This window comes from Zonotrichia leucophrys, chromosome 19, assembly GCF_028769735.1.
Source record: "Zonotrichia leucophrys gambelii isolate GWCS_2022_RI chromosome 19, RI_Zleu_2.0, whole genome shotgun sequence".
NCBI lineage: Eukaryota > Metazoa > Chordata > Aves > Passeriformes > Passerellidae > Zonotrichia > Zonotrichia leucophrys.
This window is the reverse complement of record NC_088188.1, coordinates 4,869,353-4,896,909: the sequence shown is the minus strand read 5'-3', so window position 1 is coordinate 4,896,909 and position 27,557 is coordinate 4,869,353. Positions and strand designations below refer to the sequence as shown.

Here is a 27,557-nt window from a genome sequence, read left to right as displayed (position 1 = left end):
CACATCCAGCTCTTGGTTTGAAGCTGAGTTGCAGCATTCCCATGAGTGATGATATGGAAGTGATATGGAAGCTGGGTGATTTTCTACCTTCTGATCTCACACACGCTGCCTATCACTCCCTGGAACCAAGTGCCTGGCTGAGATTTGCTAGAAAGCAAAAAAAGTGATTTGGGAATCTGATGCCAGTTCCTGCAGCTGAGCACTGCCCAGCCCAGGGAGGCCCTGAAAAGCTCGTGAGGGAGCAGGGGATGGTTTCTCACAGCCAATGGACAATTTCCCAAAAAGCAGTGGATATATTTTCAATGGATAGAGCTTCCCAAGGAGCAAGGGATGATGTTTGCAGACAGTCAAACATCCAGGCATTGCAGGCAGGATAACCTGGTTCTGCCAGGTGTGGGAACCCAGAACATCCCTCTGGGTGTCCAGGATGGCCAAGATCACTGCCAGGGGGCTCAGAGCCCAAAACACCTGTGGGTTTGATTATGACCCGTGGAGCAAATTACCAACCTTAAATGAAGATCAGCAAGCCACAACAGTTTAGGTAGAATAATAGTGAAGTTATCACAGGGTGGAAAAGCAGATTTTGGGGTTTTTGGTATGGGGGTTAAGGAGGCAAGATGGAGGGAACTTGGCATGTCCAGCCTTTCTCCTTCTTCTTCTTGGCCTCCATCTTCTGCTGTGATGTTGGCACTTACAGATTGGTTTAGAGTAGAAGCTCACTGTCTAACATAGGTGATAGGTATTGGGAAGGAACTGTAAATATTGCACACGTAGTTTTTTGTATAAAGACATAACACAGCCCTGGGGCAGGCAGAGTGCCTGGACTGTCCTGCTGGATGGACCTCAGCAGGGCAGCAGAAAAACTTTTATAGATAAGATACAATAAACAACCTTGAGACTGAGAAATGAAGAGCTCTGAGTCCTTCAAGTGCCAGGCTGGGAAAAGAGACTTTTAACATTTCTTGGGGGTCACTCTGACAAGCTAAAGATCCCCACAGCCAGGCAGGGCAGGTGAGGGCAGCCCCAAACCCACCTCTGGCTTCTTGTTTTCACTCAGTGCTGCTGCCTGACCCACCCCAGCCCTTCAGCACCTCATCAGCAGGAATTAGGGGCAAAGGGGATAATCAGCAACAGGTTAATTTGTCTGCTGAAGGCCTGGGAGATGTGGCACTGGGTGCAGCACAATCCCAGCTTGAAAGGAGCCGCTGTGGTGCCAGGGAAGGAATTAAAGCTGCCTTTGAAAGCCATGGCTGTGCCAGCAGCCTCAGCACAGCTCCCCTGCAGGTGTGGACATGCCCCAAAGTGCACACAAAGTGCTGAAGAGTTGGGCTCAAATGGCTTCTGCCAAACAGGACTCGGGGTTTGAACACTTTGGGGCGTTTTTGAGAGCGCTCCCAGCACCCTCCTGCCCAGGATGAAAGGTTTGGATTAAAAGCAGCTTTGGACCTGCAGAATGTTTGCAGGATGGTTTCCTCAGAGCAGCTCATCTATCAGCATTCAGCCCAGCAACACAAGTTTCTTTTGCAATATTTTATTAAAAGGTCCTTAGTGCCCACACACACAAACACTGACAAACCTGAGATATGCTTCAAAACAATTTAAATTACTGGTTTTACCCAGTAGGAAACAAAGCACATAGAAAACCACAGGAAAAGCTTTTTAAGAGATGTGATGGTGCTGGATCTACCATCCAATTCCACACTGCTTTCACTTAGGAACACAACATTTTTCATTGCTTTCTCCATTTCAGAGAACCACAAGAAAACCATTTTGGGGCAGAAGTGTCTCAAGTTTGGGTCCTTTAACAGCTTTAATCTGAATAAGTAATAATATCAGAATCATGGGATGGGTTGGGTTGTAAGGGACATAAAAACTCATCCAGTTTCACAGAAACCTTCCATTATCTAGGTTGTTCCAACCCATCAAACCTTGGACACCTCCAGGGATGGGAACACAGCCCCAGTGTCCTGGGTGACAAGAATGAAGAATTCTGTCCCAGAGTATCCCCAGAGCTCACTCCCCACTCCTCATCCTTCCTGCTCAACACTGCCCTAGTGCTGCTGCTTCTGCAGAAAAACTTCCTTTTTAAAAAGTCACGGGGTGTTCAATAGATAAATAACCACCTCTGTACTTAAAAAGTGCAGAACTGTGGCCATAAATAAGCATTAGTGCTTCAAAAATTGTGAAACCACAGCTTTATGGTTTTAAACAGAGACAAGGTGGAATCCTGAATAGTGGCAATGTATTTCAGATGAAAGCTTTCAAGGAGATGAGGAATAGTTACAGGAGCTGGAACCTGAGTAACTACAGTTGCATTAAATTATTCCATCTGCAAGTCCATTAAAAATTGTTAATGGTTTTGTATGGCTTTTATATTTATTGGGTGGGTTTATTCCTATGTGAGTCATACATATTTATTACCACAGGCCAGATAATGGTTATTAATAAAACTTCTTTTATTTGCATACTGTCTTGATACTGCCCTAAATATTTACAGCTGGTCTATAAAATATAAAGAATCCTCAAAAATTCTAAATAGCACCAGGGATGCATCACAACTTTGCTTTTTGTACTTTATTACTTTTTCTGTGTTTTGCTTTTTCAAAACTGGAAAAAAACCCTCAGCCTGGTAAATCCATTTCTTTTCTCAAGTCAAAAAAAGCACTAATTCTTTCAAAGCTTTAAAGCACTATTTGTGTGGAGGAAGTGAGAAAAGATCCAAAGTTAAAGCAGGCTGGTTTTTTTATAATTAAGAAAATACATATATTTCTACACATAATTATGAACAGTAACAAAAGCTCAGTATTAAAATAGGTCCACTGAATCCCTGGAATTGTGCCTGCCAACTAAAACACCTACTATGAATTTAGTAATGGGTTATGCAAACATAAATTACAAGGCCAGACGTTTTAAAAGGAAAAAAAGGTGATTTATTGTCACACTGGAGACACGGCAGGATAGAAGCACAATTTCATTTTTCCATATATTCATCAACACTGCAGATGTGTTAATGCAAAAAGAATTCCAAAATAAAAATGACTCTCAACTGCTCTAATTCTCATCTGTCATTTAATTTACTTTAAAATTGTTACCAGGAAGCATTTTTTTTTGTTTTAAGCAACCAAAACACACTCAAAATTCCTGGAAGAAAATAGGTTTTAAGAGAATTTTATAGACATTTCTCCCCTTAAAAATCAACTTCATCCAAAACTGACAACAACAGATTAGCCCTGCAGAAACTTGGGGCAACTGGGAGGGTGTTTAATAGAAAAGCTTCAAACTATCACTTGTACTTTGAGGATTTGGTTTGTGAGTATTTTTACTCCCCATATTAATAGTTTCTGGTTTTCTTTCAAGCAGATCCAACTATTCACTTATCCACTGTCAGAGCAACAAGAATCTCTCCTAACTGGCAACTCCTAACTCTGTTAACAGAGTTATTTGTGACAATGTTGTGATTTTAATGGGAACAACATGTTCCTTTAATTACACCTGAGTCACTTTGAGGTGGTGCAGATGAGCTGAGGCTTACAGACCAAACAAAAAAAAAATAAAAATACTAATTGAAGATGTTTAATTATTTCTTCGCTTGGTAAATACACATAGGAAGAGCAGAGATACTGATGCCTGTTATTTTTATAACTCTTGAAAATAAGGCAAAGTATTGAAAATAAGGCAAAGTATTGAAAATAAGGCAAAGTATTGAAAATAAGGCAAAGTATTGAAAATAAGGCAAAGTATTTTTATAAATCTTGAAAATAAGGCAAACTTATTGAGTTGTTATTGTTCAGAGGAAATTTAGGAACTGAAGTTCAGAGTTGCTTTGTGATCTCCATATAAATTCTAAGTTTTACACTTAGCTTACCTAAAATAGACAGTAAGAATGGCTGGTAATTGTTGGTACCACAGTGAGAAAAGTTTCCAGTATTTCAATTATTTTTATAACTCTCGAAAATAAATCAAACTTAATGACTTATTATTGTTCAGAGGAAATTTAGGAACTGAACTTCAGATTTGCTCTGTGAGTGATCTCCATATAAATTCCAAGTTTTATACTTAGTTTACCTAAAATAGACAGTAAGAATGGCTGGTAATTGTTGGTACCACAGTGAGAAAAACCTCCATTATTTCAGCTAAAAAAATGACAATATTTTCCCTTAAAAGCCAGTCAATGATACATCAATAAATCAGGTTATATCTTAATGCACACCACATAAAGTCCAGCCATGCTGCAGGAGGAAGGATGACAGATGCTTTGTCAGACACAGGTTTTTTCCCTTGAGTTGTGACCTTGGAAAGGTTTCTCCTCTTTCAGCCCCCCAAGCCTCCCCTGCTCTGGCCACTTTCCAGCTGGGTCAGCCCTGCACGGTTCAGGCACAGGCAAGAACAGCCAGGAGAAAGAAAAAGAAAAACAAACTGTTTGCTTTGCCTCCTTTCAGCCCCAGTGACGGCAGAACCTCACTGCAGCATCAAAGGCTTAACAAGAGAGATTAACTTGTAAATATTTGCTTACAAGTGTGTCCCTTTGTAAACCACAGTAATGCCCCAAATATCCCTTTTTTCTCCTTTTCTGCAATGGAAAATGCTGCACCCTTGGCATTGCTGAAATCCAGTACCTGCAGCCAAGGCTGGGAGAAGAAAAGTGAATTTTTCAGCCCTCAAGAATGCTCAAATGAAAGAAATCTGCATTACTAACAGCAAGTGACTTCAGAGGAATTAATTTGTTCAATTACTCCAATGAGTTTGGTTGCATCAGATGTGTCCCCCTCTTGAGTATTTTTGGAGCTCCTGAATTAAGTAATTGCCTATATATTTTCAGATTTACAAAAAGACTTTTGAGGTAAATGTGTTGCAGAAAATTGATTTAAGGATATCTTGAAAGCAAATGGAGTAAGAGTAACTCAAAGTGGTCTAGGTCATGTGGCTTCAGAAAATGCTTTAAATTAAACTTCTCTGCCTAAAAACACAACACAATCATGACTTCTGCAGGCCAGGGAAACTCCTTTCCTGGGCTTCAGACCTTTCCAAATGGAGTCTGAAAAATCAAACTGTGAAATCCCACGTAGCAATAATCCCCAAAATATGGCCTCATTTGCTAAAAGGACTTTCTCAAGCCATGTTATTCCCAAATAAATTGCACAGATTCTGCTGCCACCCTGCCCTGCTGGGAACAGCACAAGTTAAGACAATAAAGACAATTATTAAAAAAAAAAAAATTAATGAAGTTTACTGAGTGTAAAATGTAGGAATGATCAATGGAGGTCAGTTTTAGGAGAATCCTAGAAAAATACAACTGTGAATTTTAATTGTTTTAGTGTCCTCTCACTTCCAATAAAAAGGCAGCAAGAGATCATAATATAGAAATAGATGTTAGAAACAGTGATGGGTTTCCTGTGAACAAAGAGATTATGCTAAAGTGAAATATGTATTAAATAATCCATCCAGGATAAGGCCGGACCTGATTTAACCCCTCTGACTCCACAAGACTGGTGTTTAGATCACATTTAAAGATATGGAAATAGATTTTATTACTTTTCTGGAGAAGTCACACAATAATAATGATATATTTCTCCATTTAGCTTTTGAAATACCAAGCCCATGTAGTACAAATTATCATAAAAAGAATTTACCTGGCAAACAAAGCTCTTAAGAATAAAAAGGTGGGTAGGAAGGATATGGCACCTAAATATTATCCTAAAGGAGAGGAATTCATCAAAGGGGAAAAAAAAGAACACTGGGAATATAAGGGGGAAAAAAAAGAATAAAATGGAAAGAAGGAAAAAAAAAGAGGAGGAAAGTGGGAAAAGGAAAAAGGAGGGGGGAAGGAAAAAAGAAAACAATAAAAGGAGTGGAACAACCCAGCTGTAGATGGCAGCAAATCAATATTCACCCCCTGTACACAGACACTGAGAACATCAATTATCCTCAGACAGACTGTGTGTTTTCAGTAGATTTTGTTATCATTTCCACTTTGTCACACAGACTAGACCAAAGTTGACTGAGCAAAGTCTCTGGGAATCAACATTACCCACAATTCTGAACATCCTGCTCTCATTTCAGAAACTAATTCAAGCAGCAGAATTATTTAAATTTTTTTTTACCCTTAATTATATTATATTTTGCTGTAGAGACTGGCTGTTTCAATAGAATAGTCTAGAAACACTGAGGACAAAGAATTTAAGAATTTTGCACTTTGAAAATCTGAGCCCTTCCATAATAACTGATTTCCTTTAGTTCTTTATGACTTACAATTATAATTTTTTAGAAGCTTGTGGATCTTAAATATATGCATCACTTTGATACACAACATGATGAATAAAACCATTATTTGTGTAACAGGAGACTTCACAGGCATCTTTCTTTCTCTTTGGGGCACTGCAGAGCTGTGATGGAGCAGGATGGGGATGGTTTGGGTGACACTGATGGAAAACAGCTTTGATGTAGGCAGGTAAATGTCATTTATTTGAGGTTAACCAATGGCTTGGGTCAGCAGGTTGCCCCTCCACACAGTCAGTGTTCAGGTATTATTTTGTTTTCTAGCACTTTCCCATATTCCATTTTCCAGAGCATCTTTGTTTGAGAATTTATGTTTCTGTGCTTAGAGGTTCTCCCACATCCCTCCCTAACTCTGCCCACTGAACTTTTCATCTGCTTTACAGGATTCAGGTGGGAATTTGGGCATTTAAAGGTAATCTTGACTTTCTCAATCTCACCAGCTGAATTCATTTACAACCCAGAAACTGCAAAGGGCAAAACCAGTGAGGAATCACCCGTCCAATTTATTATTTTATCCATCAGGATAAAAACCAGAGCCCACAGCAACAGGGCAAGCTCCTGTCTCTAATTCTGGCACCTCACACCTGCCTGATTTTGTACAACTCATGATCTCCCATTACAAAATGAGTTGCTTATTTCATTTCCCAAGAGCAGCTGACCCCAGGCTGAGCTTTTGTCTTGTGACCCCTGTAATAACCCACAGCTCAATATTACCTGGCTTACCTGGCCAAATCCTAGAGAAAAGCAAGAGTTGGAGAGTTACAGCTTAAACAGGCTTAAAAGTGAAAGTATCAAATAAGCTTTTCAATGTTTAAAACAGAAATAAGTAAGCAAAAAGTGGTTACTGAACTAAGAATCTGGGTAAAAACACAAGCAACATTAGGAACTACCTACACTTCATGCTAAAAATTATTAACCTGTGCACCTGGAATTATTTAGAGACTAAAAAAGCCCCAATTCTCAAAGATGGTAATTCAAACATTCTGTTATTCACACCAGAATTGACATATGAGGACAGGATTAAATAAAACAAGAATTTCACAGAGGTTAAAATACCCCAGAAATACCACAGTTGGTCACAACAGTTCAGGATTTGTCACTGTAAGAAAATAATCATCTGATGGAGGCTGGCAATTCACATGATATATTTGGAGATGTCTTCCAAGTAACAGTCATGTAAAATTGATGTTTCAAGTAATCTCCTGACCAGACTCAGCCTTCCACAGTAGCTGCTCAGGGGGAAACAAATTGAGACTGAAAATACTCCAAAACATCTACGAGCAGCAGGTCTGACGTGACCTCCTAAAAGGTGTGAGGAGGTAAAGAGCATTTTTGCAATAACAGGTTAAGAACCCTTTTCTGAAAGTTTCTGCACAACCACTGCTGAATTTTCTGTTCATGTAAAGTTCCCAAAAAACATGAGATCCTTCTTCCCAGAGTCATCTCCCAGTATGCCAAGACAGAAATAGTATTTTAACATTTTTAAATACCAAAAGCCCTAGGGACATTCCTCTAAACATGAAAACATTGTATTGCTTTTTTTTGCAGCAATTTGATAATTTGCAAAGAAGGCAGAAATGACCCAAAAAGATCTGTCACAACTTTTAAAGGAAAAAGAAACAGAAGTATCCTCAACTTCATTAGGGATTTTTGGAATCCTTTTGTGCTGCACAGGAGATAACTTTCAAGGGGATATTATGGAAAATCTAGAGGCAACAATAAATAGGAAAGTCAAGGCAATCCACACTTGTCTCCTGATTTATGGTGGGACTGGCAAGGGCAGAGGAAAAGAGATGCTGGCACAGCCCAAACCAGGGATGCAGGCAGGGTGAAACACAAAATGGAAAGTACATTTCTGAAACAAATTGTTACATTGAACAATTCCATCTTTGTGGCTTTGTTTCTTCTTTTAATGCCAAGAAAGTTGTTACTTCATTGTGGAAACTGAAATTGAGCTGTGCACTGGGTTTTTTATCTATCTGAAGAACATTCTGCATCCAGGCTGGTTTTCTCCCACAGAACTCTTTTGTTATGGCAAAGAGCACATTGGATGTTTTAGGAAGTTAAATGTATCAGTTTGGAGATGCCAGTGTCCCCCCGTGCATTCCCTGCCCACCTCAAGGATGTTTCCAGACAAAGCTGCAGTTCCCCATCCCTCCTCCTGATTTCCAACTGCCCCCAAAACTGCTGAAGTTTTGAGAAATGTTCACAGACCTCTCTGCTTTTGGGGAGTGCAAAACACAGCTGAAGGTGAACACACACTGCCCAAGCTGTGAGTTTTGTGTGGGGAGGAAATCCAGGGCAGTTTTCCAGCTGGACACCCCCATCCACCACAGCAAATCCCTTGGACAGGACAGACCTTCACATCTGAGCTCCCTCCGTACCCTTGGGGACAAAATCTACATCTCAGGTTGGCTTCAGCTGCCTGTTCCTACAGCTCAGATACTTCCTTCTAATTCTTTGATCCCTTTTTCACTCTTAGTCAGAGGAAGCAGAAGTTGTTCTTGAGAAACAAAGCTGCAGAAGAGCACCATGGCAGGGAAGGCAGACAAAGAAAGAACCCAAAAAATTCATGCAAGGTTCTAAAGGAATGTGGTTTCATAGGGGTCCCAGGACAAAGATGAGGATGTAGAACCTAGCAGAGATCCCAATTTCCTCAAACACTGGGAATGTTCAGTGTTGTTTCTGAATAAATAAAACTCATGTATTCTGGAAGAGAATAGAGGCTACAGAATTGTATTTTGTAAAATAATATTTAAATCTTCCCATCAAATGATTTAACTTCTGTATCTTCCTTACTAGAAAGGACTAATTGCTTATCATTTCCCACTATATCTCTTAAAGTAATTACAAGAGGATCTGTTTGAGTCTGTACATTCATCTCCCACTGAGTTACCAGTGTTCTCTCACAATGCACTTTAAAGTGTAGGGTCTTGGGGGCTTTTGTCTGTTGCTCCCCTTGTGCTCCACAGAAACAAAACTGGCTTGAAGAAATTCTCCTGAAACCTGTAACATGCCATCAGATGGGGCCTGGCAGCTACAGTGAAGAATTTGTCATTTTACTTATAGGAAAAAAAAGAAAGCAGCAGGAAACAAGTTAGGTTTTGCAGTATGAACTTAGGCTTCCAGCAAACAATTGAAAACATGGCCCCAGAACTCCATATATTTTCTGGATTCTGTACAATTTCCTATACTCTCCATATTCTTTCACTTCTCTCCTTCCTTCCCTTCCCAACAGTTTGCAAAGGGAAACTCACCCTCTCCCAGCCCCCAAACTCATCTTCAAATTCTTTTATATCTTTTAAAAAGTCCTGTACTCCCCAAATTCTCTTTTCTTCAAAAAGAACTGATTTCTGCCCCACAAAGCCTCCTCAGGGCACCGAATAAACAACACTAACTCTTCCCTAGGAGTCCCTCCTGCTCCCCCCATCTGGGTCAGCACCCCCAGGATGTTCAGTGATGGAATGGAGATTGTGCTGAGATGTAATGGACATGAGATGAGGAGGGAGGAGTGAGGGAAGGAGCAGCCCTGGTTTGAAGAAGCCTTTCCATGGCCACAGCCTCAAACCATGAGGGCCTTGGGGGGTTAAAGCTGATGTCTACAGAGCCTCCTGCCCTCCAGGGACTGCCCAGAGCCTGGGGGAGCCCTGCACCCAAAGCCCAGCTCCAACACCAAACCATCCACGTTTTCCCTGCCAGGCTCTCACCCTGCTGGTACTTTCCCTTCTCCCCTCAGATCCCACACAAATGCACTTCCACTCTTTGCCAGGCTCTACAAGCCTTTTCCAAAGCACAGTTGTCCACTCTCCTTAAATCCCCACAAGTCCTGGCACTTTCACCTTCTCAGCCTTAAGATGAATGAGAATCTGAGGTGCCAAGGGATTTGCAGACAAGTCCTGCTCTGCTCTCTGGGGTGTTTATGTAAGCCCAGAGAAATGCCCTGGGTGTGACAGAACCATCACCAAGAAAAACCCTGGGGCCTGCCACAGAGAGGCAGAGCAGGACAGACCCCAAAGAGCTGGATCCCAGTGAGCAATACAGACCCCAAAAAACCTCTGGATCCCAGGGATCAGTGTCTGTGAGCAGATGAACCCCAAAGAGCTGGATCCCAGTGAGCAGGACAGACCCCAAAAAACCTCTGGATCCCAGGGATCAGTGTCTGTGAGCAGATAAACCCCAAACAACTGGATCCCAATGAGCAGGACAGACCCCAAAAAAACCCCTGGATCCCAGGGATCAGTGTCTGTGAGCAGATAAACCCCAAAGAGCTGGATCCCAGTGAGCAGGACAGACCCCAAAGATCTGCACCCCCAGGATGCAGGGCAGCATCTGCTGCTGAAGAAGCAGCACTGAAGGTTGGGAGAGCTGCCTGCTGCTTCCCTCCCAGGAAGAGCCTTGGAAGGAGTTGGTGCTGGCAGATCAGTTTATCTGGAACTGGCTTTGAAATGCCACAACATTCCTGGATGAACAGATTGCTGGCAATCAGCAGGGGAAAAAAATACCCAAATCCACAAAACAAACAGAGGAGGCAGCCAGCCCTGAGCACTGCTCTGCTTTCAGCAGGGAACCAAGTGAGATTATCTGTGGGTTTGAGGTGGCTGCTCATGAGGAGTTGAAGCACTCCCAGTTTCTCACAGATCACATTCAGCTCTCCCAGTTTCCCCACTGGTTTTGCCCCACACCTGTGCTCCATGCACGTCCTCCCAGGGGAGCTTGGCTCAGCCCTGACCTTGTTGTGTTTCCAGTGAAATCAACAGTGAAACTTAATGTGATTTTTGATGGAAAAATGAGCATCTTTGAAGTTATGCCCTTGATATAGATTTATTTAGGCAGCAAAATGTCACTTTCTACATCCAAGTGCTCCGAGTTTGGATTGGTGAACAATTTTTTTTTGCAATTCTCCAGGTTTTACATTATTATATAATTTAGAGCAAGCCTGCTTGAAGGCCAGTGCTGATGCTTCCTCTAAAAACATCAATCCACATTTCATTATTTGCAGAATGCAAAAGCTCCCTGATGAGGAAAACATCAGATATAAGCAGATAAGGCCCTGGCAATAAATACAAGGAAATTATAGAAATAAATCATTAAGAAATCATCACTTGCACATGCCTAAGCCCACCTACTACTACAGCAAGAGACTGGGACAGATTTTCTCCTTACCTCTGGAGTGTTTTTCTTGAACTCACGACTTTGCTCAATGAGTTTTTTCCTGGACTGCTCACTTTCATCTTGCCGGTTCGCCAATATTGTTGCTGTGGTATCGAGCTCCCTCTGTAAAGGAAAAATAAACATAAACAAAATAAACAAAACACCAAAAAAACCCCCAAACAAACAAAAAAAAAGGAAAAAAAAAATTCAGAGCTCTGCTTGTTACAGAAATAAAAAAAAAAAATCCCAAAAGCCCTCATACATACACCATGTTATTGGGAATTTGGAGATGGAAGGGCTAGGGAGCAGCACAGAACAAGCACCAAGCTTCCAGAGATCTGACCTCATGAATAACAGCAAATAAGAGCCTACAGCCTTCTGGATTCCATCTTGCAACCAAAACATCACCCTTTTTCTCAAAACTGTTCATGGCTCCACCCCAGCATCACACAGCACAGGAGCAATGGCACACAATGCACACCTCCTAATAAATGCCCAAGTCCAGTGAAGATTACAGATCTTGGACATATTCAAACCAGGTTTATTTTCACCTGCCTGCTCTTTTTAAAGACACTGATTTTTCCTATTTTGAGTTATTCTACTATAAAAATTTATTAATTGAAATATTGGTTAACCTTATACTTAAATCTGGACTGATTACACCTCAGTCACTCTTAATTTCCTATGACATGCTGTATATAATTCCATATATTCCATTGTGTGTGTGTATATATATATATATATATATATTCCAGTGCCCTTTTCTATTTAAGTCTTGTCTTATTTGAATACAAAATTATCTTTTTGCAATCTATTCCTCCAAGGCATTAGCAGGTATGTCCATTTCTTCTCCAAAAACATATCTTTTTTTAAGATGAATGCCAGAGTATTTTCCAACAGTTTCTGCTGAGCTGAAGCACAGCTCCCACTGCTTTCCAGCTTTTTCCAAGTGTTTTATCCCCATCCCAATTCCTCCACTCAGTGCTGTGCCTCCAAATGTCACCATAATAGATTGAACAGGTCACTTATCAGTGCATAAACCAACAACACTCAATCCTCAGTGTCACTCTGTGCCTCTTCTGCAGTATTTCCACATAAAATGAGAAAATAAAGGCAAACCTCTCCATTCAGCTACAGACATTGTTCCCCAAGTCACTGGGAGAATCAAGAGTTCATAAAAGAAATTTGGCACTGTTTTATCCTCTTATTAATTCAAAAAGAGAAAAACCTGGCTGTGAGAAAAGTTCATGGAAAGTGAGAACACGTTACAGCACGAGTACCTTCACCTCATCCCTCCAACCTGCCCGCAGAACTCCCAATATTCTCCAGTTTTCTACCAGAAACTTGCCATATTTCTGAAAAAACTCATGTTTCTGTTCATAACTCAACCACCTGTAAGGGACCAAAAGCACAAGCCTGGGACCTCCTGTCAGCTCTAACACCAGACCCCAAATAGGTGGGCAAGTTGCTGACTCGTTACTTGATACAAATACTACTGTCTAAATATTCTGAAAAAGCCTAATTCCTAATTTTGGATACATTTTTGAATGGGTAAATCCTGGATGGATGGATATCTCTTATGGAACTCCACAGTTTGACCTTTGGATGGAAAATAAAAAACCTTTTGAGCTCCCAACTCAAGAGGACCAATATTTTTTCCCCCTTTAGGTTTATTAGCAAAAAATTAACATTTTTTAATAAATGTATGGACCATAGTTATCCTAATCCTTGGAAACCAGCTCAATATGACAAATGGATTTGAAGCCAAGCAGCGTGCTGGAACCAGTGACCTAAATATTGTCACTGAAATGCTTAAAAATCCTTCTATATCTGACTTTGGGTAAAGAAACAGGGCAATATGTCCACCAGATCTTGGTTTGGAATTCTGTAACATATGTGAAATCTATTGCAGAAAAGTGGGAAATACTTAACAGTTGGATAAACCACATTTGAAATTCATCCCAGCTAAGTTTATGCAAGAAAAAAGAGCAACAGAAACCAATGTGGTTAAGCAGAACTATAAAGAGCAATATAACGGCTAAGCAGAAGGCTTTTAAAAAATATAAACAATCTGGTACGGCCAGAAACTTGGAAAACTATATTTAAAAAGGAAGCACACATTTAGAGCCAAGCAAAGAAAACACAAATCATGAAGTAAGAGGGAATTTCAGTGGAGCAAAGAACCAAGCGTTTGGTTTCTGATATCAATCTCTAGCGAGGAACCTGAGCAATGGAGGTTTTAAAGACCTGTGCTTCCAAGTTTAGAGACAAGAAAGAAAAAGAACTGGATAAAAAAGGAATAAATTCCGTGTTTTGTGCTACCATGAAGAGTCAGGGAGCAAATGACAAAGGGCTTTCTCACCTCACTGCCTGACTGATGCCAGAGCCACAGTGCACTTGCACCAGGCTCCTTCCTTTACCTTCTGAATTCCTTCTGGGACAGGGCTGATCATTCCTCCCCACAGAGCATTTCCTCCTGAGCCATATCAGGCACAGCTCACACTGCACTGAGCTCATTCTGGAGCTCCACATCTTGCACTGATGAGCAACTGAGAGTGTGAGATGCAATTGCAGCTGAGGAGCAGCAGGTATCCAACCCCATGGTCTGATACAAAAGAAGGTATTAAATCTTCAAGCTATGTCATAGGTAGTAAGACCCAAATCAAAACTGTTTGGAAAATTGCTAATCTTTTCTTCCTTACTTGATCTGAACAGTGTACAATACAAGTTTCATTTCTTTAAACCTAATAATAGAGACAGGATTATCACCCACAAGGACTAATGGTGGATTTTTCATACTTTTGTGATTTAATCTTTAAAAAAAATTAATGTGGCCAATGCATTATTTCTGCAAACAAGCTCATTTTAAGGAGCAAATAGCAGTAATATCAGTATTTTAGACCTGAGTGCATTGTAACACTCACACATAAACACTTCCCCAAGCCTTGCAATCACTCCCTAAGTAGAAAACAAGTAAAAGGAGACATAATTCTGTACAGAGAGTCAAAAAGAGGAGCCCATGTCTCAGTATCATCCTTCCCTTTGAAATCCAAAGGGCTCCAATGAAAAGCAAACAAAAACCAGGGCTCAAAGGTGTTGCAGCAGTGACCTGGCTGTGGAAAGGATTCAAAGCCTGGAAATTCAGTTCTGAAGCTGATGATTCAACACTGGCTAATGAACTTTGTGGCCCAAAAGAGCCACCGGCAGAAAGGGAGCCACTGCTTGGAGCACATTTGAGAGAACAAGCAAGACCATTATCCCTCCCCCTGCCCCAAAGTGCCATCGATTCAGGGCAGGCACAGTTCAGAGAGAACTAAAGAACTCTCTCCAGGGTTTCTACTTTGACCCATTTCAGTAAATTTACTGGAGGTGGGAGGGAGGCAGTGGGAGGAGAGGAGACAAGAAAGTCTTATGCTCCTAAGAGTGGGAGTCATTAGAAACAGTCCCCAGAAAACAAACATGAAAAGCTTTCTTTCAGGCAGTATAGAAATTAAAAAAACTAAAACTAGGATCAATCCACTATGCAGTGTAACAACAATCACCTTGGAGTGAATTTATGTTCTCCTAACTCAGGTGTTCCCAGACCCTGTTGGGCTCCCTGCCCATCCTGCCTCTGTCACCCCAGGGTGCTGTGGCTGCATGGGACCCTGCTGAAATCATCTCATCCTTCCCTTCCCACCTTCAGCCAGCTCCCAGTGCAGGGCCAGCTGTGCCCCCACGAGTGGCACCACTGCAGCAGGGAGCTGTGGAATCCCCCTTTGGGCACCAGCCTGCAATTAGCATCGCCCCAAGTAATTATGAAACTGCAGGCTAACTGCAGGCCAGTTTCAAGGTTGTTTTCCTTTGCTGCTGACACGTCTTTGCCTACCAGATGCATTCTCTGATAATCACCCAGCAGCAGGGCTGCACCGCTGACCAGTTAAACACAACAAGGCCTTTCCTTCCCATAATAAGGAGATTCAAGTCAGCTCTTCCATGCTGAGCCCTGGGAGCTGCTGGGGGGCTGCTCTCAAAGGTGAATCCTAAAAATTACTCACTTAGGAAAACAATTTTGGAAAGAAACTGAACTTGTTTGGCTGTCTATGAAGTTTCTGTTCCCTCACCCACTTCTAACAGTTACTGGCACTGCCCTGCCATGGGCATTTCACAACCAAAGAAACCACCACACATCAGCAGCCCAATTCCCCCAAAAGCTGCTCCAACAACCAGAACTAGTCCTCAGTCTCTGCTTTGAATCAATATTCCCATGGCCTACATGGAAGAAGTGATAAAATAATAACCTGTAATAACCATCTATAAATACTGTGACATAACTGTATCCCAAACTTTTGTAACTCTCCCATATTTAAACTTGCTGCATTTACCACAAAGCTCCTACAGTGGAGCAAGAAAAACCTATCACAACTTGAAGACAAACTGATTATTTATTGATATGGAATGCAGAGCCTAAGCTGTGCCTTTGAAAGCCTTCAGCATGGCTGCAGAGATTAACAGGACACCAAAAAGAATTTTTTCATAGAAAAGGTGGTCAAGCATTGGAATGGGCTGCCCAGGGAGGTGGTGGAGTCCCCACTCCTGGAAATGTTCAAGAAACAACTGGACATGGCACTCAGTGCTCTGGTTTAGGTGGATTTGATGATCTCAGAGGTCTTTTCCAACCTTAATGATTCTGGGATTCACGATAAACTCATTTTACTTATTACAATGACCAACACAAACCACAACTTCATGTAGATTAGGAATTTTCTACCAGTAAATGTAGCATTAACCACTTCCCCTGAAATCCTGTTCCTGTGTACTTGAGGTATTTCCCTTTATCACCAGTTCAATCAGCTCCCCTGTCTACTGATAATCTGCTACTGAAAGGAATTTTCAGAAGTTTCATTTCTGTTTTCATCCTCTCACAGGAGTGCATTTGTCAGATCTATCAAAGCTCTCAATGTAGCTTTTTGCAATTTTTAATTTCCTATTAAAGGAAAATTTCCTGGTGCCAGGATGACACCAATGTAGAAGCATCTGGCACAATTCTGCACATTCACAGCCTACTTGTCTTGGGGAAATTCTACATTTCCCTGACTGCTCCATGAGGCAATCCACCCTTCAGTCTCAAAACCCCATCATTTGCACCTATCCAGAAATCAACATATCAATTATAAAAGTATTTCAAAATATTTCAGAAATTATAAACTGCGTTGCAAGCTTGGTGTGTTACTCTGGAAAAACAAAGCCACGTTCACCTGATAAAGCTCTAGATTATGACTGGGGGAGAAACCACAGAGCTGACACTGGGAATTTTTATTAATGTCTGTTTTGACTGTAAAAGGCCAGCCCCAGTTCTGAGCTGAAAGTGCTTAGAAAGGTAAAACTTTGTAAGGATTCTGTGAGGGGAGTTTGTGCCAGTCTTGCTGTAAAGGCCCTTCTAAAACAAGCAAAAGGAAAGACCAAACAGTTCAACAAGAGCACAACATCTCAAGAACCACGATCCCATCTTACACCTCAGCAGTGACTGCTGGAGAAATAACAAAGAGCAGAATACCTGTAATTTACACTCCCAGAGGAAGGGAAAAAACAGTAAAAACCCACAAGCATTAAAACACATTTCTTAGGAAGCATTTTGCCACTTGGCAAACTGATGTGAGTACCTTTCATATGCAGAATTAGTCAGAAAATTTCAATAAACACATTTTATTCTGCACACTGAAGTAATTTGACTCCAAAGCTTTAACTGAAACAAATTTAGGGCTCTACTCAATGCTTTTGGCGACAGGGAGTCAACGTGTGTGGTGGCCACTGCATAGAACAAAGAGGGCAAGAACAGAGGTGCCAATGGAGACATCAATAAAATTATCTTAATTAGCAGGCTACTAAAAAAAACCACCACAAAAAAAGAAAAAGTAATAAGAAAGGGTGTTGTGGCTTTGTCTGCTCACAAGAACAGCCAGTGCCACAAATGTAGGCAAAACTCACCAAACTATTTTGCAAGAGGGGAAAGGTAGCACTGGCTTTTCAAAAGGAGCTGCAATCAGCAGAAAGAAGCCACACAGATATTGATGCCAGCAATAAATGCACTGTGAGAGGAAAAGCTTGGCAGTGCCAGAGTTGAGATGATTATTCCTGTCTTTTCTTCTACACCTTGAATTCAAAACTTTTTAGAAAATGCAAAGAACTGGAGACAATCCAATGCCAAAGGTCTGTACTGAACAAACCTTTTCTCTCACTCAAGAAAATAATGAAACATTGCATATTTGTTTCAAAAGGTAGTTTTTCTTCTTCCAGCATTATTTATTCTCTTTCCATCCTCCTCAAACCCAGGTGCAGAATGACTGCACAAGTCCCAGCTACAAGGGTCTGCTCACAGGGGCAGCAGGTGGGTGATGTGAAATAAGAAATAATAATAGAGCCTTCTAATAAGAAGGCTCAGGCTTCATTCACAGCACCCTCAACCTTCACCCCAAAGCTTCTCTCCTCCTCCTGTTGCCCAGTTTCTACCCCAGAGCATCACTAATCCCTTTGCTCCTCACCTCAGCCCTACAGCAGCACCATTTACCTTGAGCACTGGGTGAGCTAAAACCCACCTGGGAGGGGGATTTTTCCAGAGGCAGCAGCACTCCCTGCCCTCTGCATCCCCCAGGAATTCCACAGTGGGAAACCACCAGCTTCCATCACCTCACCCAAAGCCCCACAGTTGGGGCTCAATACCCAGCAGGAATCTGTCACCAAACCCACCCCACAGTTCCTTAAAATTCTGCTTGATTTTGCATTGCAGTTCATCACACTTTGGACATAAATTTCCTAAAAAAGTGAAATTTGTGAGTGTAAAAAGTGAGTGTTTGCTGGGGAGAGGGCTCCCTTGGTTTTGCAAGCACAGCACATCCCCAGCCAGCCACAGCTCCCATCCTGCTGGGGAGCTGCCTACAGCTTCACCCACTTCCCACAGCACCATTTCACACTCTTCCACTGAAAAACTAAAGTTCAGACCCGTTGCTTCAATACCCACAACAGAAAAAAACCAAAAAGTAATGAGTTAATTTAAGTGTTGCTGCAGTGAGGCTCCCCAGAAGGGAGGATTTCAGATGGATATAGCAAGGGGACAGTGGGAAGTGCTGAGGGCCGCTCCAGCTTGGAGCAATCTGCTCACCCACCATGCACTGGCTGTGGTGTAAAATCACAATACAACCCTGTGAACACCTGCTCAACTGCCCTGTGCTGGCTTTCTACAGCTAAAATTAAGTTCATCATGTACATGCTGGTTAATCACTGTGAAAGAAACAAAAAAAAAATGCCTTAGGTTAATATGTGTGACTTTGAGGGCAGCTACAGGGTGGTGGGGATTCAAACTGCATCCTCTTTTGCCAAATGAAATAAATTATGGGAAACCAAAGGAAAAACTCACTGATGCTTGCACAACCCAGTGCCAAGCCCATCTGCTTGGTCTCCTGTCTGGCTGGTTGATCAGAGGCTGACCAAAGCACAAAGCCTGTGGCCATGCTGACCACACCACAGCAGCCAACTACCCATGGCTGAAATGGCCACAGAGAACATAAAAACCAGCCTGGAGATGATGGTGATGGTCCCAGCAGGCCAGGCTGTCCTCCCCACCCCTCCACGTCTGTCACAGGCAGCAGGGACAGGAGGAATGTCCCCTGTTCCCCTCCTCAGCCCTCCACACACTCAGGGAATGGAGAAGGACACTGAGGGACAACAGACAGCTCCACCATGTTGTCATCTTATTGCAGAAGTTCCATACCTTCTTGGTGATTTCTCATGGGCACCTCCTCACAGCACTGACTCTTTCTCCTTCCTCACAGCCCAGCCAACAAACCCCAACTCCATCCTCACCCAGCTAACCCACTCTTTTTAGCACTCATCCTCATTGGACACAGCTGTGGCCTGTTAAAGGCAGGCCTGTTGCTAATCTTTGCTAATTAGTGCAGCTGCAACTCCTCAGGGGTGAGATTACCTTCTGCACCATCTTTATTTTCTTACATTCTATCCCTCCACACCACCACGTTTGTGATCCCAGCAAACTGGGAGCCAGGAGATGCACAGGATCCATAACCCATAAAAAACCTTCACTGTACTCCTGATCCCAGCAGACCACACAGGAGGTGCACAGCACCCATGAACCACAAATGAAATTTTTGGTAGACAATTTTAAAAAGAGTTTTGGCCCTTAAATTGGAAACACATATAAAATAAAAGGCAATTAAACTACTAAATGCAGTATTCTTGCCATTTTTCTGAAGCCCAAATGCAGCAGCCCATGCTCAGGAGGAAGGAGATTATGCTGCCATTTTGTAATAACACACCTTCAGCAAATGTCTTACTTCCAAGAAAGATCAGATTCATGAGCTACATTAAATAATTCTTTTGACCACAGATCAAAGTTAAACCTAGTCTTAAAGGAATGGTTTAAGTATCAGAGAGTTCAACTCTTTAACTAAGCTCTGTTACATCATTTAAAGGATTGGGTTACTCTGGTTTCCAGCCTGAGCTGTGCTGGTAAATGAAGCATGACCAGGCTTTAAGCAGGACACGTCCTGTAACACAGCCCAGGATTTATAACTTGCTATACAGGTTGCTACCAATAAATCAATAATATATATACACACACAGGTGTGTTTCAGGGGGAGTTCTGGGAACTTGCTGTTGGAAAAAGAAAAAATAAACAAACTCAAGATTTTTTATTTTTATTCTAAATGAAAACGAACTCGTTGCTCAGCTTTTAGTCTACTTCTCCCAACTCCTAACTATGCTGTCTTCTAGAACAAAAATTCACAATTTTTATTTTATTAAATGTGTTATTAGTTTTAATTTTTTTAACAAGGTTAACCAGTACAGACTGAGTCCATCCCAGCCACCACTCAATAATCCTTCAGTCTACAAATGCAATTTCCAATCTCAAAGCTACTTTAGCTGTTTCCTAACATTGGGATATAAAATATTTACCAACAAAAGTATAAATACACACTGAAAAAGCAACCTAAAAATACTTTTAAAACCACATTTCAACAAAGTAATTCCTTTAGGGATGGGAAAAAATTACCACAGACTTGAACTAATCACCTCGTGTTTTGCTCCCTTTTCATGTTTTTGGGCATTGCAGAAATGGGATAATGGATGAATAAACTATCCTACAATGACAAATATGGTTTGGAAAGATGGGGCTAGGCATAACTTGGAATTTTTTGTTATAAGTTTAAAATCTTAAACCACAGGCATGTGCACTAGGGAAAACCTATAAAATATATAATGGAAATGCTTCCCTTCTAGCAGGCCCAATTGCACCTCCCCTTTTACTGCTGATCCAGGGACACATTGAAATTCTGATTTTTTTCCTTCCCTGGAGGTCTTTGCTCCCTGCTCAGTAGCCCCATGGAGCAGTGGGCACGGGACAGGGACACAGAGGAAGCTGGATGGGGAACTTGCGTTAAGAAATCAGTAGTAACAAAAACAAGATCAGAAGAAAATTACTGGCAAATGAAATTGCTGTTTGATAAACAATTTAAGCAGGAAGAGTATTTGGCAGAGGGTTTCCAGGGAACGGTCCTTGACTCCTGACTAACATGCTTCCTCCCTTGCTCTGAGTTTGTTGACTTTCTGGGCACTGCTGTAAGGTTTAGGCAGTTTCCCATGATGGGAAAAAATACAGCTTTTTTTTTTTTGAGAAATTGCCTGTGAATGCAATTGGTGGATGTTTTCTAAAAAATTATAGATATAAATAGGAAACAAGAAAGCAACAATTTCTTTATTTAGGCTTTTCCTACTACTAAAAAGTCCCATTTAGGCATCTTAGTGTCCTTTCTGATTTAAATCCCAAACATTGACTCAGTTTGGCATGACAACACACAATGAGAAACGTCTATCTGGCATTTAATGCCAATAGCAAAGGTGACATATTTTGGACAATTAAAAAGACCAGATTTTGAAACCTTTCAGAGATTTTTTTACAGCTTTTTCTGTTTAATCTGGATGACTACAGTCCAGCATAAATAGATACCAAGCCCACTTCACACTGAAGTGAAATCAAGAGGCAGAGGCGGTGGAATGCAGAATGCCTTTTCTAGGTGTTTCCCAACAACATATTGCAGTACTTAGTTAAGCTCATTTTCTGTGACATGAAAAGGAAAATAGCAGAATTGACTCATGAAGTAAAATTAGCTGGTGTGCAGTCACAAGGAGGCTGGATCGGAGCTGACAGCAGCCAGAACTGCATTTAACAAAAACTAACATGCTTCATGCTAATAATGGTGCTGGTTCAGAGCCACAAGGACTATTCTCTGTATTTTTAACATGGACTGACTGTTTTTAAACCAACATTTCTAATAGCATAGCCTAAACTGTACATCAGGAAATATTTAAAGCCCTTCCAGAAGTGATGCATTAAGAAAGGCATTTATAAAATAGTTTTTAAACATTGTAAATTTGGCATTTCCAATCAGGAGATGCCTCCAAGCCATGGACAGCCAATATCTATTTGCTCCAAGACCACAACTAAGGTAGACAGGACAGCTAAAACACTTTTTAAACCAGGCAAAAAAAATGTTTGGGGATAATTTACAGAATTCCTCCACTATTCACTGTAACAAATCACCCCAGAATGAAAACAACAGATTTAGCTGCAGTGGCACTGTCAACCTCGCTATGATACACTGGCACTAAAAAGTCCTTAATTTTGGCTATCAAATACAATTTCAATTTCTTGCACTTTAGGGCAGTAAAAACAATTCTGTGAAGACTCTGTGTTTACAATCCCGCAGTAAAGAATGCAGCTGTCTCAATCAGTGCTGATTGTCTGTTAATTAGCTCAGTTTTACAAGCTGATGGAACAGATTACTTCATTCCCTCCCCACGCTCAGAAAGAAACTACAAATACAGTTCTCTCCAATACAGTAATTTTTGCTTCCCATCAGTTTGGGGAGGGAGATGATGTACCAGGGACACAAGTGATCTCGTTACCAAGAAATCATTTATGTTTGTGTCTTTGCCAGGCACTCTGTCATACAGCAATTTTCAGTCCATATATAAATACACACACATCTCTCTATCCTCTATGAAAACTGAAATAAAAAGCACCATTTCCTGATAAAATGGAAATACCTCCCCTCTCTTTTGCTGTGGGTGAAACCAAGTAGATGATCTTCAAGGTGCCCTCCAACCCAACTGTTTTATGATTCTAGGATTATCAGATCCTTTAGGAACAAAAGTCAGGTTCTCATGAACAATCCCCTATCTATATTATGTATTTAATCAGAAACACATCTCTGACCCCAAACCAGCACTGAATTTTGTGACCTAGAGCAGCAAACTGCAGGTTTTTAGTGAAGACCCTGAAGTTGCTGCTGCCATTCTCCATCCCCATGTGCTTTTTCAGCAAACCACAAATAAATAGCTGGATTACCTCTGAGCTGCTCTCTCAGATTCACTGCCTCTAGTACCTCCATCATTTATCTAGACACTCTTGAAGAGAAGCCAAATTTTAGCTTTCAAATATGCAGACAAGAGGTTGGACACCCTCATGCAAATGCCAGCAAACACTTCTGCTGAGAAAACTGATGGAACACTATAAAGCCCCAGGCCTGACAATATGAAACTGATCCAAAAATGCCTTTTTTGAGATGACACAACATGCTACACATTGTATCAAACAACCGAGGTTTCACTTTGAAACTGATTTTCTTTCTTGCTCAGTTTAGATCCTTCATGATTAGGAAAAGATGAAAAAAAAAAGATGTAGCTAAAGAACATTTATGTATTTAAAAGAAAACTCATTTCTGGGTGTACATGTAGCTACTAAGCTTATTGCAAAAGCAGCAAGTGAACAAATATGAAACTCCACAAAACCATGGAATTATCAGACCACCAGAGCTGGGTTTTGGCAGTGTATCTGGGTGATAAGTACAAAGGATAATCTTAATAAAAGAGTAATTTTTTCTACATCTGTAGACATCTGCTCAAACAGCAGCATCCCAGAGAGCCTAAAACCTCTTAAGGATTTTCAGATTTCAGTACACAAAAAATGTGAGAATTTAATTTTTGCATTATGGACAGGTATCCAAAGCAGATGAGTGAGAACACCTTGCAGAAAATTCTCTGGATCACAGAACCAGCACTGGGGGAAGAGAAAGCCTGAAATGCAGCAGTCACCTCAGGTTAGAGATGTAAACCTGGGCAATGAGGGAACCAAGATAAACAACCACCAATGCCTGAGTATTTCTTCAGCTACAGTTTTTCACTTAAGTTTAGCTAAATCATATTTCTCAACCCTATAAACACTTCTTTCACAATACCTAGGAAAAAGACATTTAGAATATGATCCTGGCTTCTCAAAGTTCTTCTGCAGACCAGAATAAAAATGGAGGGGAGGGGTGTGTTATGTTTTGCTGGGAGGTTGGTTGGTTGTGTATTTTCTAAATAAAGGTTTAATTCTGGTATTTCTTTGGTTTGTTTTGTTGTCTGTACCATCCTGAGAGCTGCCTTACCTTAGACCTGAGGACACCTTGGCTTTGCCTCCAAACACCAAACAAAACACCTTGGCTGAACATGCAGCATCAAGCGCTGCATTTACATCCCTGACTCCTGCTGCCACTCCAACGCTTCCTTGGCTCTGCCGTGCCAGGGCACAGACATTTACAGCCCTGGGAAGTTTCAGCTGAGTTCCTCTTGAACTGCTGCCATCCCCCTGGCTGCCTGGCATTGCGACATCCCAGTTGCATCCCATCCCTTCCCACACGGGGAGGAGGCAGAGGTGTGAGAACTGGGGACCAGGGCTTGGGGCTCCAGGGGAATCCAGCCAGGCACCCACAGGAATGCTCAATTCCTGCTAGAAAACAGCAATTTGGGGAGGGAGAGCTGGCTGCTGTTTGATGTCAACACAGCACTGCTGGTGATTCCTCAGCATCATCTCTGGGTGTACAAGTAAATCAATCTTTAATCTTTGTGCTCCGTGTGCAGCCATCCACCTGCAACTGCAGACAAAAAATCCCCAAAGGACTTGCCAGCCTTTCCTCAATCTCCCTCAGCAGGACACTGTTTAGGGTTGATGTGGCTCAGGTTTGCTGTGGGATGGACCCTGAAAGGCTGGGAAATGTTTGGGAAGGAGCAAAGCTTGTTACCTCAGCTACTTCTCCAGGGCACCACCATTACAGAAGCTACAAGGCAAAACAAACACCTACACACACTTTCCTATTTTTGTGTAAAGCCTCACTTGATCTGCTGCTCTATCCTCCATGCTTTGTATTTGATACATTTCCAGACAGATAGATTATGCTTTAAAAAACTGTCCATGATAAAAGGGGAGAGGGTGAGGTTGGGAATTATGCTTTCAAAGCAGTACAGTTTCTTCTGTGTCTCTGCCCAGACAATAACAGAGATAGCAAAAATCACCAACTAGATGAGAAATAGACTCCTCCTTGCCCATCTATCCACTGCCCTGCACTGCTGGTGCTGCTCCCCCATCACCATGGGTAGAGGATATTTAGAGAAATGATGCAAAATGCTTTTCCTTCATTTGACACTCCTGCAGTGTGCCCTAATCTTGTGCTTTAATCCAGCCTTTTGTGGGTAAGGAATAAAGCTACTGCTGCATTTTTATACTGCACATCAGTCAAAAAAACCAAACATACAAATATACAAAGCCCTAAATAGTCAGTCAAAACAGAATGACAAAATTACAGATTACTTCTGCCATTACATGCTCTCCTTTACCATATGTCTAAGGTAAGCAAATGCCACCTACATAATGGATTCAGCCCTGGAGTAAGGCTGGACTGCAAAGGCTGCTGAACCTGAGGTAACACTCCATCACTTATTTACTGCATCTCTAAAGCATTTCAGATTCTAAGCTGAATATATATTTCACACAGTACCAAAACTTTTAAATATCCACAGGAAGATTTCATTTTTATAGGCAATAAACATTAAATCTAAAGGACTGGAACATAAAAAGTGTTTTAATACCATATAAATCACCTTTCCCTAGACAGAATAAATCTCTGAAGGTTTTAAGGACTGCAATATAAATTTTTATGGCAAATTATCTACATAGGAATTACTTGCACGAGATGCACTTTCACTTCTCCCTCTCATTTGCATAGTGCTGACAATCTTTTCAATCAAAACCTTCAATCCAATTTGGGAAGTCCAGAACACAATGTGCACCAAGCTGGGCTAAATACTGGGTGGTGGTTCCTCCTCTTTTTCAACAGTAGTTTGGCAGCTGCTGCTCCCTCAAATTTTGCACAGGTAACAACAGCAATAGGTAAAAATCAAGGCTTAGATGAGTGGCTATGTCCTTGTGCAAAGCATTTGTTGACTTAACTAACATGGGGACTTCTGTGAGGCCTGGCAACTAAGAGCTCATGTCACACTGCAAGCAACGCTCTGCTAAAGCAAAGAGTGGCAGAGTCTGAACTGGGAGGTCTGAATTAAGGAGGAACAGCCAAAATCATTCTTTGGGATGCTCAGAAGGAGCATTTTCATTGCAAAGGTGGTGCAGCACTGAGAGGTCATGATGGGGGAACTTCACGTCTCTGCTAGGACAGGGACGCTGTGGGTGCCAGGCCCTCCTCAGGCAGGACACTGAGCATCCTGCTGGAGATTCCTCCCATCCACCGCCCCACAATGGTTGGATCTCTCCTTTGGATGCCTCCAAAGGAACCCAAACCCAAGGAGATGACACCTTCAGTCAGGTTTCACAGTTCTGATTGCCAGCTAACCAGTTAATACCCACACAAGGTGAGAGGCTGAGTATTTTTCCTGGTGAAACAATAAAAGCTCACTCCCCAGAGATTCTGTCCTGGCCTGTTGGCACAAACACTTCCTCATGACTGAAGCACAAACATGCACAAGATGTGCAATTCCTGAGTCTCCAAGCACACCCATCCTCAAAGGACAGGCTCCCTAGAGGTGTGGTGTACCACTGTTACCAAAAATACCTGGGTTTATTCACCATTACAGCAAAAAATGTGCTGACAAGGACTCTCACAGAAACAGCCAGAATTAGTTCTTGGAAAACCTCCTGCTGCCTTGGAGTCAGGTCTGAAACGTGCTCAGGACTTCACCAAATCCTCCCCTCAGGGGAAATCAGGGCACAGACAAAGTTAAAGCGCCTGAAGAACAGCAAAGTCACAAGGGGGGAAAAAAAGAAAAGTTTTAAAAAAAAGTTTTAAAAAAGTAGGAAGTCTGCAAAGAGATCTAAGAATAGCACTGCTTTATTTCCAATGTATATTTCCCTTAGAAAATATTTTCAGGACTTCTGTCCTACCAATCAAATTAAGATAACAGAGCAGAGGAAGAAACACAAGTCAGTTCCCAGACGGTTTCCTATGCTTCAAAGGTATTTATTTAATAAGTACCATGTATGGATAAAATGAGATCATCAGCCCAGTCATAAGATGGTTCTCCAAATTTTTAATGAAGCCCTGCAGTGTGTGATTTACAGAGTGATGGTTGGTGCACACTGACTGCAGAGAGCAGCAGCTCTGAGTGCCAAAGGGTGGGAGATTCCTGCTCCAGGAGGGGAGGGAAGACACCACTGAAATCCGTGAAAATCAGGGACTTGCAAAATAAAAAATGACAGGGTCATTTCCAACACACAGAGTGCTGGCCAATGAAATGAGGTATTTGCTTTCTATCTGATGAAGGAGTGAAGTGACATAAAGCTTTGCTCCATATGATTTCACAAGCTTTTATTACTTTCCTGAATTATCTTTGAATCTAGAGGATGGAATATTATTTTCTTTTGAAATATCAGGTTGTTGCTAGTCTTCCCACTTGTACAATCCACAAAACCTATTAACATTTTCAGTAATTAATGCTAATACTTGAGAAAAAAAGCCATTGTGTTAAGAAATGCTTTAACAAGATCAAGAAAGAAAACAAGTGCTTCTCAGACTCTACATAATTTATTTTGCTACATAATTATTTTTTCCCACAAAAAACCAAGCAAAGACCACGTATCACTGTGTTCAGCACTCATCTCTTTTCTCTCTTTCCCCACAAGTGCAAATTTTACAAAAACATTTATTTTCTTCACCACAGAAAACTAAACACTAACACAGACCAGTTCCTCTCCAAACTTCCCTTTTGGGGGCAGGGAAAAAAAAGGGAGGAAAGAGATTTTGGGCTTT

The 27,557-nt window shown here is 41.5% G+C and overlaps 1 protein-coding gene across 6 annotated transcripts in view; it reads right to left on the bottom strand.

The window, feature by feature from the left end:
- Positions 1-27,557, bottom strand: part of CUX1 (cut like homeobox 1) — a 271,868-nt gene that overhangs the window by 210,832 nt on the left and 33,479 nt on the right. For all 6 annotated transcript variants that reach the window (XM_064729553.1, XM_064729544.1, XM_064729547.1 and 3 more), the window contains exon 2: positions 11,440-11,550. In XM_064729553.1, coding sequence (XP_064585623.1) covers positions 11,440-11,550 — 111 coding nt within the window. The remainder of the gene's footprint in view (positions 1-11,439; positions 11,551-27,557) is intronic.